The sequence below is a fragment of the Balaenoptera acutorostrata genome, chromosome 13 (assembly GCF_949987535.1).
Source record: "Balaenoptera acutorostrata chromosome 13, mBalAcu1.1, whole genome shotgun sequence".
Taxonomy (NCBI): Eukaryota; Metazoa; Chordata; class Mammalia; order Artiodactyla; family Balaenopteridae; genus Balaenoptera; species Balaenoptera acutorostrata.
In genome coordinates, this window is record NC_080076.1 from 58,186,477 (window position 1) to 58,204,048 (window position 17,572).

At 41.3% G+C, this 17,572-nt stretch overlaps 1 protein-coding gene across 8 annotated transcripts in view; it reads right to left on the reverse strand.

The window, feature by feature from the left end:
- The window catches only part of DLGAP1 (DLG associated protein 1), an 855,942-nt gene that overhangs the window by 158,924 nt on the left and 679,446 nt on the right, over positions 1-17,572 (reverse strand). For all 8 annotated transcript variants that reach the window (XM_057526434.1, XM_057526435.1, XM_057526433.1 and 5 more), the window contains 2 exons: positions 16,297-16,474; positions 6,327-6,567 (listed from right to left, as the gene is read on the reverse strand). In XM_057526434.1, coding sequence (XP_057382417.1) covers positions 6,327-6,567; positions 16,297-16,474 — 419 coding nt within the window. The remainder of the gene's footprint in view (positions 1-6,326; positions 6,568-16,296; positions 16,475-17,572) is intronic.

A 17,572-nucleotide genomic window follows, 5' to 3' on the forward strand; every position in this document is an offset into this window, starting at 1 on the left:
ACAAATGGATGTGATTCTGTTCCCATAAATTTTTTTTTACAAAAATAGGCAGCAGGTTAGATTTGGCTCATAGGCTGTAGTTTCAGACCCCTGGATTGGATGATGTAGAAGTTTCTATTGCTAATATTTTATGATTCAACTTGTTTTAACAGCAATGCTATTTCCCTGGGAAAGTCACCTTGATTATCCAAACTTTTAAATGATTTATTATTTATTTATTTATTTTTGGCTGCATTGGGTCTTAGCTGAGACACGTGGGCTTCTCTCTAGTTGTGGTGCGAGGGCTCAGTAGTTGTGGCATGTGGGCTTTGTTGCCCCGCAGCATGTGGGATCTTAGTTCCCTGAGCAGGGATCGAACCCACGTCCCCTGCATTGGAAGGCGGATTCTTTACCACTGGACCGCCAGGGAAGTCCCCGAACAGTTGTTGAGTATGGAGTTGGTGAGGTACTTAAGTATTTTTTTTTTGCTAATTACTGCAGCATTATTCACAATAGCCAAGATATGTAAACAACATAAGTGTTCATGGAGGGATGGATGGATGAAGATGTGATATATAGATACACAATGGAACATTATTCAGCCACAAAAAGGAGGAAACCCTGCCATTTGTGACAACGTGGGTGGACCTTGAGGGCATTATGTTAAGTGAAATAAGTCAGAGAAAGAGAAATACTGCATAATCTCACTTACATGTGGAATCTAAAAAAGCTGCACTCTTAGAAACAGAGAGTAGAGTGGTGGTTACTAGGGGCGGGAGGGTGGGGGAAAGGGGAAGACAGTGGTCAAAAGAACAAACTTCCATTTAGAAGATGAATAAGTTCTGGAGATCGAATGAACCGTGATTATAGTCAACAATACTGTATTACATTCAACGTTGCTGAGAGACTAGATCTTAAATGTTCTCACCACAGAAAAGAGGTGGTAATTATGTGCTGTGATGGAGGTGTTAGCTAACACTGTAGTGCTAATCATATGAAAGTATCAGATCAACTCATTCTACACCTTAAACGTACACAGTGTGGTATCTTTGTCCAGTTTTAGCATCAGGGTGATGGTGACCTCATAGAATGAGCTTGGGAGGGTTCCTTCCTCTGCAATTTTCTGGAATAGTTTCAGAAGGATAGGTGTTAACTCCTCTGTAAATGTTTGATAGAATTCGCCTGTGAATCCCTCCGGTCCTGGACTTTTGTTTGTTGGGAGTTTTAAAATCACAGTTACTTAAACTTAGACAATGTAATATGTCAATTATATTGGAGTAAAACAAGTATTTTTCTGCATCTTCTCTTACCTTTTTTTCCTCCATTATTGAATGCCTAGCATGTGTGTTATAAATGTAAATTACTACCTTAATGTTATTCTGCTTAAGATCTTGTGTGTTTAGGGTTTGTTGCTGTTGCTGGGTGTGGGGGGGAAGCAGGCTGTATGGGATCGGAGTGTAGGATGCTGGAAGGCAGGTTTGGTGTGGTCTTCTAGATGGGATGGCTGCCTGCATGTGATGACCCAAACCTGTGAGAGCTCCTGGGACATTAGCCCCGACCTCAGGTGCTCATAAAGGTAACTGCGTTTGTATCTGGAGCTGGGAAAGTGTGTGAGGTTAAGATTATGGAAGAGCGTGTCTCTATTTAAAGGAAAATGCCATCTCTCTTGTTAGAAAAATCAAACTGGAAAAACATGCTGTGATCACCGTGGCCCCAAGCCACACTCAAGAGGGCAAAGTGTGTTGACTCCCTGCTGGAGGGCCCTGGCTCCTCGCCAGGGTGATGCTCTGTCCTGGGCCCTCGCTGCCCTTCCTGGGGGCTCCATCAAGAACAGGAGACCAGTTCAACCCCATCCATTTCTAAGAGCTTCCGCTAATAAAAGAATATAGCACACAGGCCAAACTTGAGGAGCAACAGTGTGGCATATACTTACTCTTTATAAATATTATATTATTGCTACATAAAGCTTCCTTCAAAAACTTGTAATTTCAAAGGGAAAACTTCTTAAAAGACCAGAGAAGCATATATCATGATAGTCTGCCTATTTCTGTCAAAGAGTATTATTTTAATTCAAATATTATATTGGCTTTTAAAATCATGAAAAGCAATATGTGCTTATTGAAAAAAATCTCCCTCTGTCCATACCCACTGACCCTCCTGCCTACTACTTGCTGGGTAACAACTACAAACGATGTATTTTGTCTCTTCTGACCACGTGTGTGTCTGTGTATCTGTATGAGTAGATCCACTGACGATGATACACTGTTTTTGCTTATTCAGGCTCCTGGTGTCACCATATTGAACTCTGTCTAGCTGCAATGTGGTAATGCTTTTGATAGATCCTGGATGCTTAGCGTAGGAAGTGAAAAGAAACCTCATCCTTAAACGCATACAATTGCATTTGTATATTCCACAAGGAGGCCAGTCGAATCCAATACTCTGAAGTGGAGGTCTGGGTCTGTTTCTAACACCAAGTTCTACTTTCACCTAAAATATTCAGATGATTGAGGTAAGGGTGCTTGTTTTCCCACAGTCATAGGGCTAACTGCCCTCTTAAAATTTTTACTTTCCTACAGTAGCTCTAATCCTCACCAAATAGTCCCAGGTGCGATGGTTATATAAAAACCTGTTGAATCTATTAGATGGAGAGATTATCTGCGTGCTTGAAGCAGATGATAAGCTGAGATAACATAGGACTGTATCATAGTTAGATAAACTGAAAAGTCAATAAACCAAAAGAAGCATAACTATAAATCACTCCCTAACTCAGCTCCTAGTTGGCCCCTGAAGCTCCATTAATCCTTGATCATTTTACTCGGGGCTCCTTAGGGCCATTTAGAGCCAAGCCCATCTTCCTGATTCTCCCACGTGGCAGTAGACACTGTTGTGGACCTTTGTCGGTGGTGTCATTTTGCTCAGATGAACAATGGACAAGGCTGGAGGAGAAAAGCTTAATAGTCTATTTTGTTGAAAATCTGAACCATTCAAAATGGGCTGACACAAAAATCAAAGACTCAGAATGCGGACTGTCGTGGGGAGAAAAGGTATAGCTATTAACTGCATTTGACAAAAACGAAGCATTGTTTTTCAGGCAAAGGGAAGTTTAAGACAAATGGAATCTGTTGTAAATGTCCCAAGAATAATGAGCAAAGGAGAAATCTACGTCATGTCCCAACGCGGATGTAAATCTGACCTGTGTACATGGGGAAATGGTTAAAATTAGAGCAAAGTCAGTTCCTGATTAACACAGATGAGCGCACGCTTTCAAAAATTAGTAGGTCCTATGAGAAAGTAGATTTTCTATGGAAGGAAACCAGTAGAAGAAAATATGATGGTACTGACATCACGTGACAGAGAAAGGGAAAATTGTGTGTGTGTGTGTGAGAGAGAGAGAGAGAGAGAGAGAGAAAGAAGAGGGGTAAGGAGGAAACCCAGAAATTATGAGAGCATTAGAATGAAGGGCACAGAATCTTATTATATCCTAAAGTGACTTTTTAAAACGAACCAATTCACGGCATAGAGAAATTGTGAAAAGTGATATTAGAATTCTAAAGGCCTTACTTAGAATCTACTGTAATATTTAGCCCTTAAATAGTTTGCTTACTTTTCCCCGACTGTAAAAATGATATATCATAATGTTGACTTGGATGATGAAGGGTGAAGTCACTGGCTGTCCTGTACAAAACTCTGATATTTTACGCTTCACCATTCCCTGTGACGTCTTCCTGCCCTGAAACCCCTGCAGCTGCAGCCAAGCCTGGAGTCTTCCCATCCAGACGGCAGCAGGTGGACAGGGTCCAGGACTTAGGACAAGGCATGTGGAACCCAAGATGGAGCAGTTGCTGTCACCTCCGTGATGTTTTCATTTATTTCTTTTATTATTTGGCTGTTCTCCCACATAGGGCCTCTGGCTAAAACCCCTCCAATTTAATTTACATTCTATTTTATTTTATTTTATTGGCTGTGTTGGGTCTTCATTGCTTCATGTGGGCTTTCTCTAGTTGCGGTGAACGGGGGCTACTCTTCGTGGCGGTGCGTGGGCTTCTCATTGCAGTGGCTTCTCTTGTTGCGGAGCATGGGCTCTAGGCGCGTGGGCTTCAGTAGTTGTGGCACGCAGGCTCAGTAGTTGTGGCTCGGGGGCTCTAGAACGCAGGCTCAGTAGTTGTGGCACATGGGCTTAGTTGCTCTGCAGCATGTGGGATCTTCCCTGACCAGGGATGGAACCTGTGTCCCCTGCATTGGCAGGCAGATTCTTAACCACTGTGCCACCAGGGAAGCCCCTTAATTTACATTCTAAATGGAACAGCACAGGACGCCCTCCTAGGCCTTGCTCACTTCGTTCTCTGATAGGCTTGTCAGATTTAGCAAACACTACAGACACTACAGATAATTCTGTCGTATAAGTAGGTCCCATGCAATATTTGGGATATACTTACACTACAGAAGTATTCACTATTGATCTGCAATTCCGATGTAAGTGGCAACCTAGATTTTATCTGGATTTTTATTGTTTGAACTCTGCAAACCCCCAGAGCAGCTGGGAAGGGTCTTAGGAAGGTCAGAATAGGGTATTTGGGGTGAAGAGCACAGTACAAAGAGTAAGTAAATTGTCTCTTAAAGGACGAAACACAAACGCCTCTTAGTTGATCTGAAAACAGCCATTCTGGAGTCCTTGTCACTTTACCCACAACACTGCTCCCTGCAGGGGTGGTGGAGGTGGAGGTGAGCCAGTAGCCCTTTTCCTTCCCTCCGCCCTTCTGGGCAAGGATCTGCATTTTGCATGTTTAAGGAGTAACTGCAGCACAGAAGAGTAGCTAGCGGGTGACGAGGCCGCTATACAGAGACCGGACCAGACACGGAAGAGGGCTGGGGTGGAGTTGGAGGTAGGGGCAGGGAAACAAGGAAACACCAAAGACACAGTGAGGAGCTAGAGGCGCAGGCAGACCTTCAAGCCACACTTAGTGCACAAATGTAAACACACATAAATATGCCTATGAATGAATTAAAAAATGTGTTCATTTCCTGAATCAACCTTATTTAACTTATTAACCTTGTCTGGGCTGTTCTTGCGAAATTTCCTAGTGAGCAAGAATGCACACTCCCCATCTCTGGTGGGAGACAGCCAGCCAGGGCCAGAGCTGCTGGGCTCTGGCGGGGCTGCTGAGCCAGGGTAACGTCTAGAAGCATCTTTCCCCTAATCCTGAGATCCCAATTTGCATTGGTCCAGAAGGAATGCCTATTGTTTCACCTCTACTGGTTATTTGCAAATTCTATCTCAACCCTGTCTTTCTAGTTAGTAGGATTTTAATTCAGGTTTGAGAACCTATTAATTCTCAAGCCTGCAAAAGTTCTAGGCTGAATGATAATTACACTTGAGGCACCTAGAACAACAACTGAAGGATACAATAGTCTAGCACAGACTCTTCCTTCTAATTAATTCATCATTATTTATCTTGACTCTTGGTTTGATGATCTTTTTGTAGAATTAGTCTTTATTGGAGTAATGCTGAATTCCATCAAAGTTACGACTAGTTAACTATGGAGGGGATTTTCTTCTTGGACCCAAATGTTATTAAAAAAGCACCCTAAAACCCAAAAAACACACGTACACTGTCACACACAATCTATGGCTATGTTCCAATGTAGGTCCAGTGTCATGGAAACCAGTTAAGCTCTTCTGTGCCTCTCTGACTAAAATCAGATCAAAAGACAGTGTAGCAGCATAAACCTAAATTCAGTTTAGAGGGAAAAGGAGGTTCCGTATGCGTATAGTCAGGAGGTTTTAAAATGATGAAATAAATCTGCCTTCTGTTATAAGGAAAGAAAACTCATAAACTGTGCAATCAATATTACTGCATCATCCATTTCTAATTTTGTCGCAGTGGTTCTTCAGGTCTTTTGGGAGAGTCCTTTTGTGGATATCTTGGAATTTAAAAAGCTTTCCAACTCTGTGATGCTCAACAATCAGGGTGTCTGATTCCTGGAGGGGTCACACCCCTAAAAGTCAGGGCCTGATGATGGAGAGGAGGAGTTGGGTGGGATGAGTGTGCCGGTCCTAGGATGTTGTGTGGGCGTTTTGGGAAGATCTTCCCCCTGTGCCATCCCTCTTGGTCCCACAGTTGCAGTCTCCTCTGTTGGTACCAGAGATGGAGATGGAGGAAGAAGGGGGTGCGTGGATGTGGCCGGAGGCTGGGGATAGAGGCGGACAGGGAAGCAGAGGCGCTGCCTCCCGGGGTGTGGGTGGGGTTTGGTGAAGAGTGACCGTGTGATAACAGCGAGGGGACCACGTGCAGTGTCTGGGGGCAGTCGTGCCGCCCCCGGGCGCGGGGCCAGCTCTGCCCACTCACCCGTGCTGCTCTGGATGGTCCTCACGGTGGTGGTGGTGCGCGGCGGGGAGGAAGACCTCAGCGACACGCACTCGTCGTCCTGCGAGCAGCCCTTCTCGATGGCGCGCACGTAGCTATGGCTCCGCATGCGGAAGCAGCCGGGCATCGGCAGGTCCAGGGCCTCCACCGCCTGCGACTCCAGCTCGCTGAACACCGACTCGCACACCGACTCGAACTGCCCGTTCACCTCCATCTCGCTCACCTGCGGGCGAGACGGGACCGTAACACCGCGCTGCTCCGGGGGAGAAGCCGCCTCGCCCTCGGAGCGTCTCCAAAGTGCATCCCCCAGAAGAACTCCCCGTCCGACTGCAGTAAACTCCAGCGCATTTTATTTCCTCTACCTGACAGACTAAAGTAGAATGGTATCTAGTTTATGACCCCAAATAGTCAATTAAATTCTAAAGAAAAAGAACTTTGTTTTTAGAATGCAAGGAAGCGTGGTGTAGGGAAATCTTACATCAGGGCACGCCGAGGTGCTAATTCTTCCTTATTTATCAATGCAAACCTAGGGGCCAATTTTATAGGCCTACGGTCAGAGTTCGTATATTTCAATGGGGCTGTAATTTTAGCACAAACGTTTTAGAAACTAGTATTTTTATTGTGCCTTTGGAAGTGACTAGTTTGTCAAATAATTTGCATCGACTGAAAATTTAGTGCAAAGTATAAAAACAGGCCCTATATTTTCTAGCAAGATACCCACATCATGCACAAAAATAGACCAAACCCAGATGTCAAAATCTTGAAAGGCACTATTGAGATTTTCAAACTATCTACATACTATTTAAAGAAGGTTTCTTCTCTATAAAAGCTGATATGGTCCACAAATTGTTTATAAATGTGTTTTAAAATTCTTCCAAATGAGGTCTTCCCTTTTCGAAGAATCAGTTTTTATTATTATATTCCTCTGTACATAATTTACATTGGATTTGAGCACCACCTTAAAAAAAAAAAAAAAAAGCCAGACCAGTTGCTTCCATCAATTTCTCACTTTGCATCTGATTTGATAGAGGTGTGGCAGCATTCTTCAAAGTTCTGCTACCTTCTAGAACTTCGTATGTCAAATTTCCTTAATATCAAATTCATGAGTAATTGAAAACTTAACAGATTAAACTATAATTAAGCTTAGAGCATATACTGAAAATGATGGCAATTTTTGCCTGTCTTCATTTTGTGTTCTATGAAGATGCAGTCCAATAATGGCTAATTTCTTTAAACTTCAATTACCTTAAAGCATATCAAGTGGAAAAGAGACATACATTTCTTAATAATAATTCTTTACAGTTTAAAGTAGTATTTCCATATACTTTATCTAATTTGATATAAGATCCCTGAACATTTTCAAGGCTAATAAATATATATGTCCATGTTTAAAAATTATATATATAATATATACTTGTTTTTAGGAGATAGTTGGAGGTGCATTTAGAGGTAAAGGGACATGATATTTGCAACTAATTGTCAAATATAGAGAGAGTGAGCAAATGAGCCAAAACTTTAATAATCAATGACTATGAATCTGGGTCAGTGATGTACAGGAGGTCTTTGTATTTTACATGTGACTCTTTTGTAAGTTTGGAATGATTTCAAAGTAAAACAAACTATATATATATATATATATATATATATATATATATATTTATTATTATTATTAGATTTTCCCCTATTAATCAAACATCACAAAGAAATAGTAAAGTATCTATCCCTATCAAGGTAACAACAATTAAACTTGGATGATTACCTTTCAGAGGGTATTAGTGCCCCCTACCCTATTTTTCATAAAAAATGAATCAGAAAGTAAATATATAGAATAATTCTGCAACCTGTTTTTTTCCACTTAACCTTCTATTTTATATTTATATTCTTATTTATTTATTTATTTATTTATTTATTTATTTTTGGCTGTGTTGGGTCTTCGGTTCGTGCGAGGGCTTTCTCCAGTTGCGGCAAGCGGGGGCCACTCTTCATCGCGGTGCGGGGACCGCTCTTCATCGCGGTGCGCGGGCCTTTCTCTATCGCGGCCCCTCCCGTCACGGGGCACAGGCTCCAGACGCGCAGGCTCAGCAATTGTGGCTCACGGGCCCAGCTGCTCCGTGGCATGTGGGATCTTCCCAGACCAGGGCTCGAACCCGTGTCCCCTGCATTAGCAGGCAGATTCTCAACCACTGCGCCACCAGGGAAGCCCCTATATTTATATTCTTAATAGGATTCTCCTTCTTTATTCTCTCTCTTTTTTAAAAAAATTTATTTATTTATTTTTGGCTGTGTTGGGTCTTCGTTTCTGTGCGAGGGCTTTCTCTAGTTGCGGCAAGTGGGGACCACTCTGCATCGCGGTGCGTGGGCCTCTCACTATCGCGGCCTCTTGTTGCGGAGCACAGGCTCCAGACGCGCAGGCTCAGTAGTTGTGGCTCACGGGCCTAGTTGTTCCGCGGCATGTGGGATCTTCCCAGACCAGGGCTCGAACCCGTGTCCTCTGCATTGGCAGGCAGAGTCTCAACCACTGCGCCACCAGGGAAGCCCCTCTCTCTTTTTTTTTTTATAAATTTATTTATATATCTCTTTATTTTTGGCTGTGTTGGGTCTTTGTTGCTGGGCGCAGGGTTTCTGTAGTTGCGTTGAGTGGGGGCTACTCTTCATTGGGGCGCACGGGCTTCTTATTGCGGTGGCTTCTTTTGTTGAGGAGCGTGGGCTCTAGGCACACGGGCTTCAGGAGTTGTGTCTCGTGGGCTCTGGAGTGCAGGCTCAGTAGTTGAGGCACACGGGCTTAGTTGCTCCGCGGCAAGTGGGATCTTCCCCGACCAGGGCTCGAACCTGTGTCCCCTGTATTGGCAGGTGGATTCTTAACCACTGCACCACCAGGGAAGCTCCTTCATTCTCTTTTAACTTTTTGTTTTTATTATATACAGATACAGAAAACCATGCAAAATAAATGCATAGCTTGTGAATTATAATAAAGCCAATGTTTTATTATTTGTTCTGGTCCTTTGCTTTGATTATCTTCTTCAGAGACTTCTATTATCTCTATGGTCAATCTTTGCCTATCTTCCATATTTATCAATTTCTCTTGAATTCTTTTTAACTCTTCTTTTTTCTTGATTTAAAAACTCTTCCTCCTTTTTAGGTTCTATTTTTCTCAGTGTATAAAATGTCTCATTCACTTGCTCCTCTATTCCCTCAGTCTAATCTTCATTTCTGAAATGATTTTTTTTACTTCTAATTCTTTCCTGAGTTCTGTGACATCATTTTTAAGTTTTTGAAAATTCAGATATATCTTTTCCTCCCATGTCTTATGTCATTTTCTTAATGTTTTTTAGCTTATTTTGAAAAAGTGTGTTACAGTTTTGACCTATTTTGTGGGTGTGTCTTTCTGGCATGCTTTCATTTTCTGTAGGAATGTTATTCTGCTCCTTATTCTCTTTTCTTTATTATAGTGACTTTGACTGTGATTTAAAGTGGATATTTTTTTGTTCCTCATTTCTCAGTAAAATTAGTTTTTCTGACCTTGAGAGGGTGATACATTCAGGATTTTCCCCCTGAATTTTCCACAGGGCTTCCTCTTCTATTGTTTTAGCATCATGTTGCTTTCCAAGATTTCCTGATTCTCTTGTTCCTTCCCCCAACTTTTACCTGAACCTTCTCTTTTCCTCTTTGCCATTGTCTCTATCTTGCTCGTATTTGATTCTACTCCCAACTGTTTCTTCTCAGAACTGGGCCCTCTTCTTGAAGGAAAAACTGGTTGGTTGGTTTCCAGTGTACACATAGGCTCAGATTTCCCCAACCTCTCCTGATTTTACTGCAGGCCCCTTGAATTTACCTGCTCTTAGAGAAGGCAAATCCTTCCCAGTTTCAGCTGCTATTCTTAAATACATACCCGACCCCCACAAACTACCTGCTGCTGGTTTCCTTCTGCTTTACTCACATCCATCAAGAAAGTCATTGTTTTCCTCTGTGTTCTCCAGCACAGATGTGGATGCAACACAGGCTTATGGCTACTGGTGGTTTGTTCCTATCTACTTACATTTTGGGTTCACGGAATATCTTGCCATCTGATTTTGTTGTAAATGTTGTCCATGAGTTTTTAGTTTTTCTATCTAGTTGCTCTGTCTGCTTTTATACAGAGACTCAGGGAGATTCAGACACTAAGCCACCACCTCCATGATACTGTATAGTATGATTGGACCATAATTTATTTAACCACTGCTTTGTGGATGATGATTGAAGTATGTCCTTGGAGGCCATGCTATGACCAACTTCCTTGTTTGTTTATCTTTATATTCTGGTACTTTCATTTCTGTATTATAAAGTTCCACAAGTGGGATTCCCGTGCCAAAAGATTTATTTTAACTTTTGTAGATTTTACCACGTTACTTTCAAAAACAATTGTAGCAATTCATCCCAAATAGCAAGTAAGTCAGAGCTCATTTCTCAACATGGTCACCAGTACTGGGTATTAGCTGTTTTTGCTGCCTGATAGGTCAAGAGTGATATTGTGCTGTTTCAGTTTATCTTTACCAGCCTACTAGTGTATATGAACATCTTTTCCTATATTTATTGGACTTGGTACTTTTTTCCCTTTTGATTTGCTATTTCATAAGCTTTGCCCCAAATTCTTTTAGGTTGTTTATCTTTTCATACTAATTGGTAGAAACACTTTAGGCAACTGGAACATTAAGCTTTTTTCTTGATGTGTTTAAATATTCCCCCTATCAATTTTAACTTTAAGATGTCTTTTGCTACACAGAAATATTTGATTTTTAGTTAGATTAGATGTCTATGTTTTATTTTATGTTTTCTATAATTCTTATTTTATTAAAAGTTATAATTCTCACCATAATATCATACACATATTCCCCTAATTTAAAATTTTTGTCACTTTGTGTTAGTGCTCAGATTTTAAGTTAATTTGGATTTATTTTCTATATGGAAAGAAGGAGTAGTTTAATGCTCTTTCTACTATATCATGGGCAATTTGCTTGAATTCTCTGAGCCTCACTTTCCTAATCTTTAAAATGCATATAATAATACCTACCTCATAGGGATGCTTTAAGGATAAAAAAATGAAATGTACAAGTGCACATTTCAAGGCACATGGTAGGCATTCGATAAATACTAGATATTATTTTGTGAGATAGTGTAGTGGGAAGAATGAGACAAGTTACTCTAATTCTCTAAGACTGAGTTTCATAAATTAAAAAAATGATCTTTCTTATAGTTGCTATGAAATTAATGAGATAATATGCAAAGCTTATAGCTTATATCATGTAAGCAATACATGGTAACTATTCCATTATTCTCATTTTCATTATTACTACTACTATTATTGGCATTATTATTGCCACACATACCCCAATTCCAGTAGACACTGGAGAAACTTACCAGTTAGGAGTCAGGATACCTGGGTTTTCTAGGTTCTGTCACTGACTAGCTGTGTGCTGACAGATGCTTAATTTATTTGAGTTTCCATTTCTTTGTATATATAAAGTGAAGGGATGATCTAGGTCAAAAGTCACAGCTAAACTGCTGGTATTACCACCAAGCACAATAACTGCCTATTACATTCGTGTTTTAAAAATGATGTGGGACTTCCTTGGTGGTGCAGTGGTTAAGAGTCTGCCTGCCAATGCAGGGGACACGGGTTCGATCCCTGGTCCGGGAGGATCCCACATGCTGTGGAGCAACTAAGCCCATGAGCCACAACTACTGAGCCTGCGCTCTAGAGCCCACGAGCCACAACTACTGAAGTCCACGTACCCTATGGCCCATGTGCTGCAACTACTGAGCCCACGTGCTGCAACTACTGAGCCCACGTGCTGCAACTACTGAAGCCTGCACTCCTAGAGCCTGTGCTCCTCAATAAGAAAAGCCACCATGATGAGAAGCCTGCGCACCGCAACGAAGAGTAGCCCCTGCTCGCTGCAACTAGAGAAAGCCCAAGCACAGCAACAAAGACCCAACGTGGCCAAAAAACTATTAAAAAATAAATAAAGATAATGGAGTCCCTCAAAAAAAAATAAAAAAATTAAAATGATGTGGAAACTCAACATGTTACTGGACAAAATATGTCTGTGAGCTTCTAGTTTACGATTCCAGATGAAGATATTTGAGGTTTGGACTTGAAATAAATTAAGATGTAAATTAAACTAATTTGGAAATGACAGTTATTATACCAAATATTTTTTTTAAATGGGACTTTCTATAATTCTTTCTTCTCAAGTCTTACTTTAAAAGCCCCTGTTTTATTAGATGTATATATAGTAAAAAAATATAGAAAGGTTATAAATATATAAAAAGGTGTTCAGTTTTTTTCTGTCATCCAAGCACAGTCTGTTTTTAGGAATTTTTTTATTTCTATAAGGTATGAATGGCAGAAACAAACAATTTAGTTATTCTAGACCAATTTCTTGGCTTACAACATTTTACTTTGATCTTTCTAGGAGCCTTTGATGAATAATATATCAATAATATATCAGGTTTTAAGGAGGAATAGGATACAATGTACTTAAATTCTATACTACTAGAGCTGCTACTAAAGATCTATAAGAGAGAATATCTCCGACATCACAAAAACCAACTACTTTTTGAAAAGCCTAGAGTATATATGGTAGGATTGCTTTGAAGAAGAAAGCATTCCCTTTGAATAATGACAACGTTGGGATTGCGATAGAAAGTTTGAAATTATCCTTCACGATGCTCTTATTACTTGAAAATTGAATATGGAACTAGAAAAATGGTGTGTCATTAGGAATCCACTTAGGATGGCTCTGCTTTCTGTATTTTACTTAAGGCGAAATGATCACGCCACTGAATTGCAGACTTGACCCGCCCCTGGATCAAGGCCCACATGTGCCTCTTCAGTGATTTGTTGATACTTTACTAAGTTGTCACCAGGAAGTGACACTGTCTCAAGGAAGGTCAGATCTACAGCATAGGGACTAAAAGCAGGCAGCTGTGTAGACGCATGTCCTGATGGGGAAGTGACCTGCTCTCCTGTTTTAATCATGTAAAATTATGAAAGCTGTAAGTGTGTATAAACATTTTCCAACAAAATATTCTAAACCCATCGAAGTATTCTGCAGGTGTGACACCTGGGATTTGTAGACTATTTTGCAATTCTGGAAGGCTATGTGACCATGAGCCTGTCCAGAATAAAGATAAGCTTAAAAACGTTTTAAATATTATATTGTTTACTGTGAAAAACGTAAGAACAAGGCAAGTCCAAATTTCACCAAATGAGGCGCCAAATATTTACCTAAGAGTTGGGATAGTGGGTATCACTGGACAACAGTACCTAGCACAGATAAGTGTGCATACTCTTGGAGATTACATTTATTTATTCATTCATTCATTCATTTTTGCATGCTGCTCTGCGCGGCATGGGGGATCTTAGTTCCCTGACCAGGGATCGAACCCTGGCCCCTGGCAGTGGGAGTGCAGAGTCCTAACCACTGGACCGCCAGGGAATTCCCTTTGGAGATTACTTTAAAGTAAGGAAATGTACAGTAGGCAGATACTGGAATCCAGTATGTCAGCTTTCCCTGACTCCTGCCCTACCCTGCTTTTGGAGCCTTGCTGTGGTCCCTGCCTTTGCTTTTCAAGAACCCATTTAGAGCAGGGAGCTCTATTTTGATGGTAGGGACAAAATGAGAGCAGTGGTCCTATTTCGGGGTCTCACTCTGACAGATCAGAGATGCTTCAGTGCTTAGTCTATCACCACCACCAGCATTACCACCTTCACTATCACCACTACCACCACCATTACCACCAACTCTACCACCACCAGCATTACCACCTCACCACCATCTCCACCACTATCCTCACCACTACCACCACCAGCAGCAGCAGCACCAGAAGTAGCAGTAATTCTCACCTTGATGATCACAATGTCTTTCAAACTAGCTTCTCTGCCTCTAGCCTCTTTCTCATCCTCTCCAATCTTTCCTACATTTTTTTTGCTACATTAATTATCCTCCATCAAAGTTCTGATCATATCTTTTGCCTGCTTAAAAGCTGAAGTTTTAATTAATCTTCAATCAGTCCCATTCCTAATGAATAAAGTCCAGTCCCCTGGGCCCTGAATGGAAGGCCATGTACAAAAAAATGTCCCCAGGACAAAATTCAGAACAGATTTCCCATTGCTCTAAGTATTCTGAGCTCTAACTACACTTGAGAATTCATTATTCCTTGAATATGCTTTAGGCCAGCATTTTCAAAGTTCAGATATATACTACGTTAATAAATACTTCTTTATTAATGTATTGCTTTATTAGAATCACTTGGAATATTTGTTAAAATGCATATTCCTAGACCCCATGCCTAGAAGCTCTCTCTTTAGAATCCTCGGTACTGAACACCTTTTACTCAGTCAATTTGGGATCTTGGTGACAATTTTGTGACCACAAAGAAAGTCCCATTTAACTTCTGGTTACTTACATATCTTACAGTGTGTTTATAAGAATGAATATTATGAAAATATGAAGCAGTTGGCACAGTGCCTGACCCAATAAAGGCAGCTCTTATGGTTAATTCTTGCCCTACCTACCTCAGAGTGTTTTTTTAAAACTAATTAATTAATTAATTAATTTTTAGCTGCATTGGGTCTTCGTTGCTGCACGTGGGCTTGTCATTGTGGTGGCTTCTCTTGTTGCAGAGCACGGGCTCCAGGCGCGAGGACTTCAGTAGTTGTGGCTCGCTGGCTTCAGGAGTTGAGGCACATGGGCTCAGTAGTTGTGGCACGTGGGCTCAGTAGTTGTGGCTCGCTGGCTTCAGTAGTTGTGGCACGTGGGCTCAGTCATTGTGGCTCGCGGGCTCTAGAGCACAGGCTCAGTAGTTGTGGCGCATGGGCTTAGTTGCTTTACAGCATGTGGGATCTTCCTGGACCAGGGGTCGAACCTGTGTCCCCTGCATTGGCAGGCGGATTCTTAACCACTGCACCAGCAGGGAAGCCCATACCTCAGAGTGTTTTTGTTCAAGTAAATAACGTTTGTTATTTACAGCACTTTTATGTTTTTTGTATGCTCTGCATTAGACTGTACACTTGGGGAGCAGGATTTAGGCATTATTCACCATTGACTAGCTGGCAAAATCTGGCCCAGTGTTTTGCTCACTGCATATGAGCTGAGTTAATAGTATGGTGCTTAGTTTTAAAAATTGTGATATAAATTAAAATTCAGAGCTCCTAAACATTATTTCAAAAAAATACCCTTTTTTTTTTTGTCCTCCCAGAGGAAGCCCTAGAGCCACCTCCTGCTCGCCTGGTGGCCCCTGAAAGCTGCAGGGTCAGGCCCTCCAGGAGTCCTAGGTTCAACCCTCCCTTGGTCTGGGCAGCCTAACCCTCTCCCACATTCTCTGAGACCATCAGTGGGAGCCATCAAGAAACTTTAGCTGAATATTTCGGATGCAACATTAAGTCACCTTTACTGAGTCTTCATCCCTAGTTCTGGGTACCAGTTCTTAGAACTGGGCTTGTGTCTTATAACCAAGATGCAATATTCACCTAGGACCCAGTTGGGGTAAATAGATCATATCTCATTTCCCGTGCCTGGGTCCCTGTCTTGATTACCTGCTTAATACTTTTATGATCTGACACTGCCTTGGTTTTGCCAATGATGTCTACCCTGTCCTTCTATCCTTCAAACATCTTTACAACCGAAGCCTTATCCAACAACTCCTTAATGACTAATTTGTTGGTGCCAACTGACCGCTAATGAATTTCCAAGGACTCCCCTGATGTGCTTTATCCATCTGCCAAGGACCCCTCCCCTGCTGGTAGACTGTTGGTACCAGGAGCCCCCTGTGGCCAAACCAGGCAGCATTTAGACCTGACCTTCTGCCGGACCCATCAGCATCATTCCGGGGGGTGTCAACCTCCTCACGTCATGCCCTCTTGTTTTCCACCAACCCTCGTACAGTTCACAGATGCAGCCACAGGGCTCACCTGGCTGATGGTGCTCATGGCTCGCATGTAGCTCTCATTCCTGGAGCGGAACTTTGGTGATGTGAGCAGGCCCGCAGGGTCAAGGCTGTCTAGGCTTCGGTTGATGGAGACCTCACTGACCGCCCTCAAGTAACTGTGACTCCGGATCTGGAGTTTGGGGGAGTGCTCATTGGAAATCCTGGAAGAGAACAACGAAGAGTGTGTGTTTAGTCCTGTTCTAACACGCAGGCAGTAATAAGACAGGGCAGGACGGTGATTGATGTGGCATCCTACACACGGGGGCAAATACTAGAGATGCCCTCCGATGGTTGCTAAACTCCCCCGTGGGGTCTAGGAAAGAAAATGTGTGATAGGAAATCATTGAGATCTGATGACATCAGAGAGCAATTATAATTTTTTCAGCCCAGGAAATAATTTCCTCAATCATATTTTCCTAGGCAGCCTGGGGAGGAGAGTAGAGCTGCTACTGCCCTGCCCTGGACTTCTGCCCTGTGTAATTTGCAAGCTTTTCCTTTGTACCCAATTCTTTTCTGTGCCATCTTTTTGTTTTTGGACTTTCTAGTAACAGCAAGTGGTTATATATCTATAACTATATCAATCTTTCTATCATCTGTTTATCTCTCTATCTAATCTTGATCTCATTTAGTTGAGATTTAACTTAGTGAACAAAACTTAAATTTTAGACATTAAAAATGTGTGCATCTCTAAATCTTGGTATCCAAAGACAAGTCTTTACATACTTTATACTCTTCAGATTTTTTCCAAGATGCATTTTTTATTTTATTTTATTTTTTATGAACACATATTTCTTTATTAAGTCAATATCTTTTGCAAAATGAGAAAAGCCTTAGCATACAATATCTTTATACTTAAGGTAATAAATCCGTTTATTAAATGTATTCATATTTGATATATTAAATTCAGAACTATTCAACTGTATTAATAAATTTCCCAATATACTTAATTAATTAATTTATTTATTTATTTTTGCTATTTGACATTAGTCTTTTTTAAAAAAATTTTTATTGGAGTGTAGTTGATTTACAATGTTGTGTCCCAGATGCATTTTAAAATTATAAAAGTAGAAATTGCTCCTTGCAAAAAGCCAAGATATCCATAGGTGCTCAAAGCAGAAAGTGGGTCTCCACTCCCCTTCTTCCTGCTCTAGAATTCCACTCCCCTGAAAGAACTACCCAGAGCAGCTCAGTGTACGTCCTTCCTTACCCTTTCTATACACGTACAAACAATTATTTTTTTAGTAATTTAAAAAAAATTT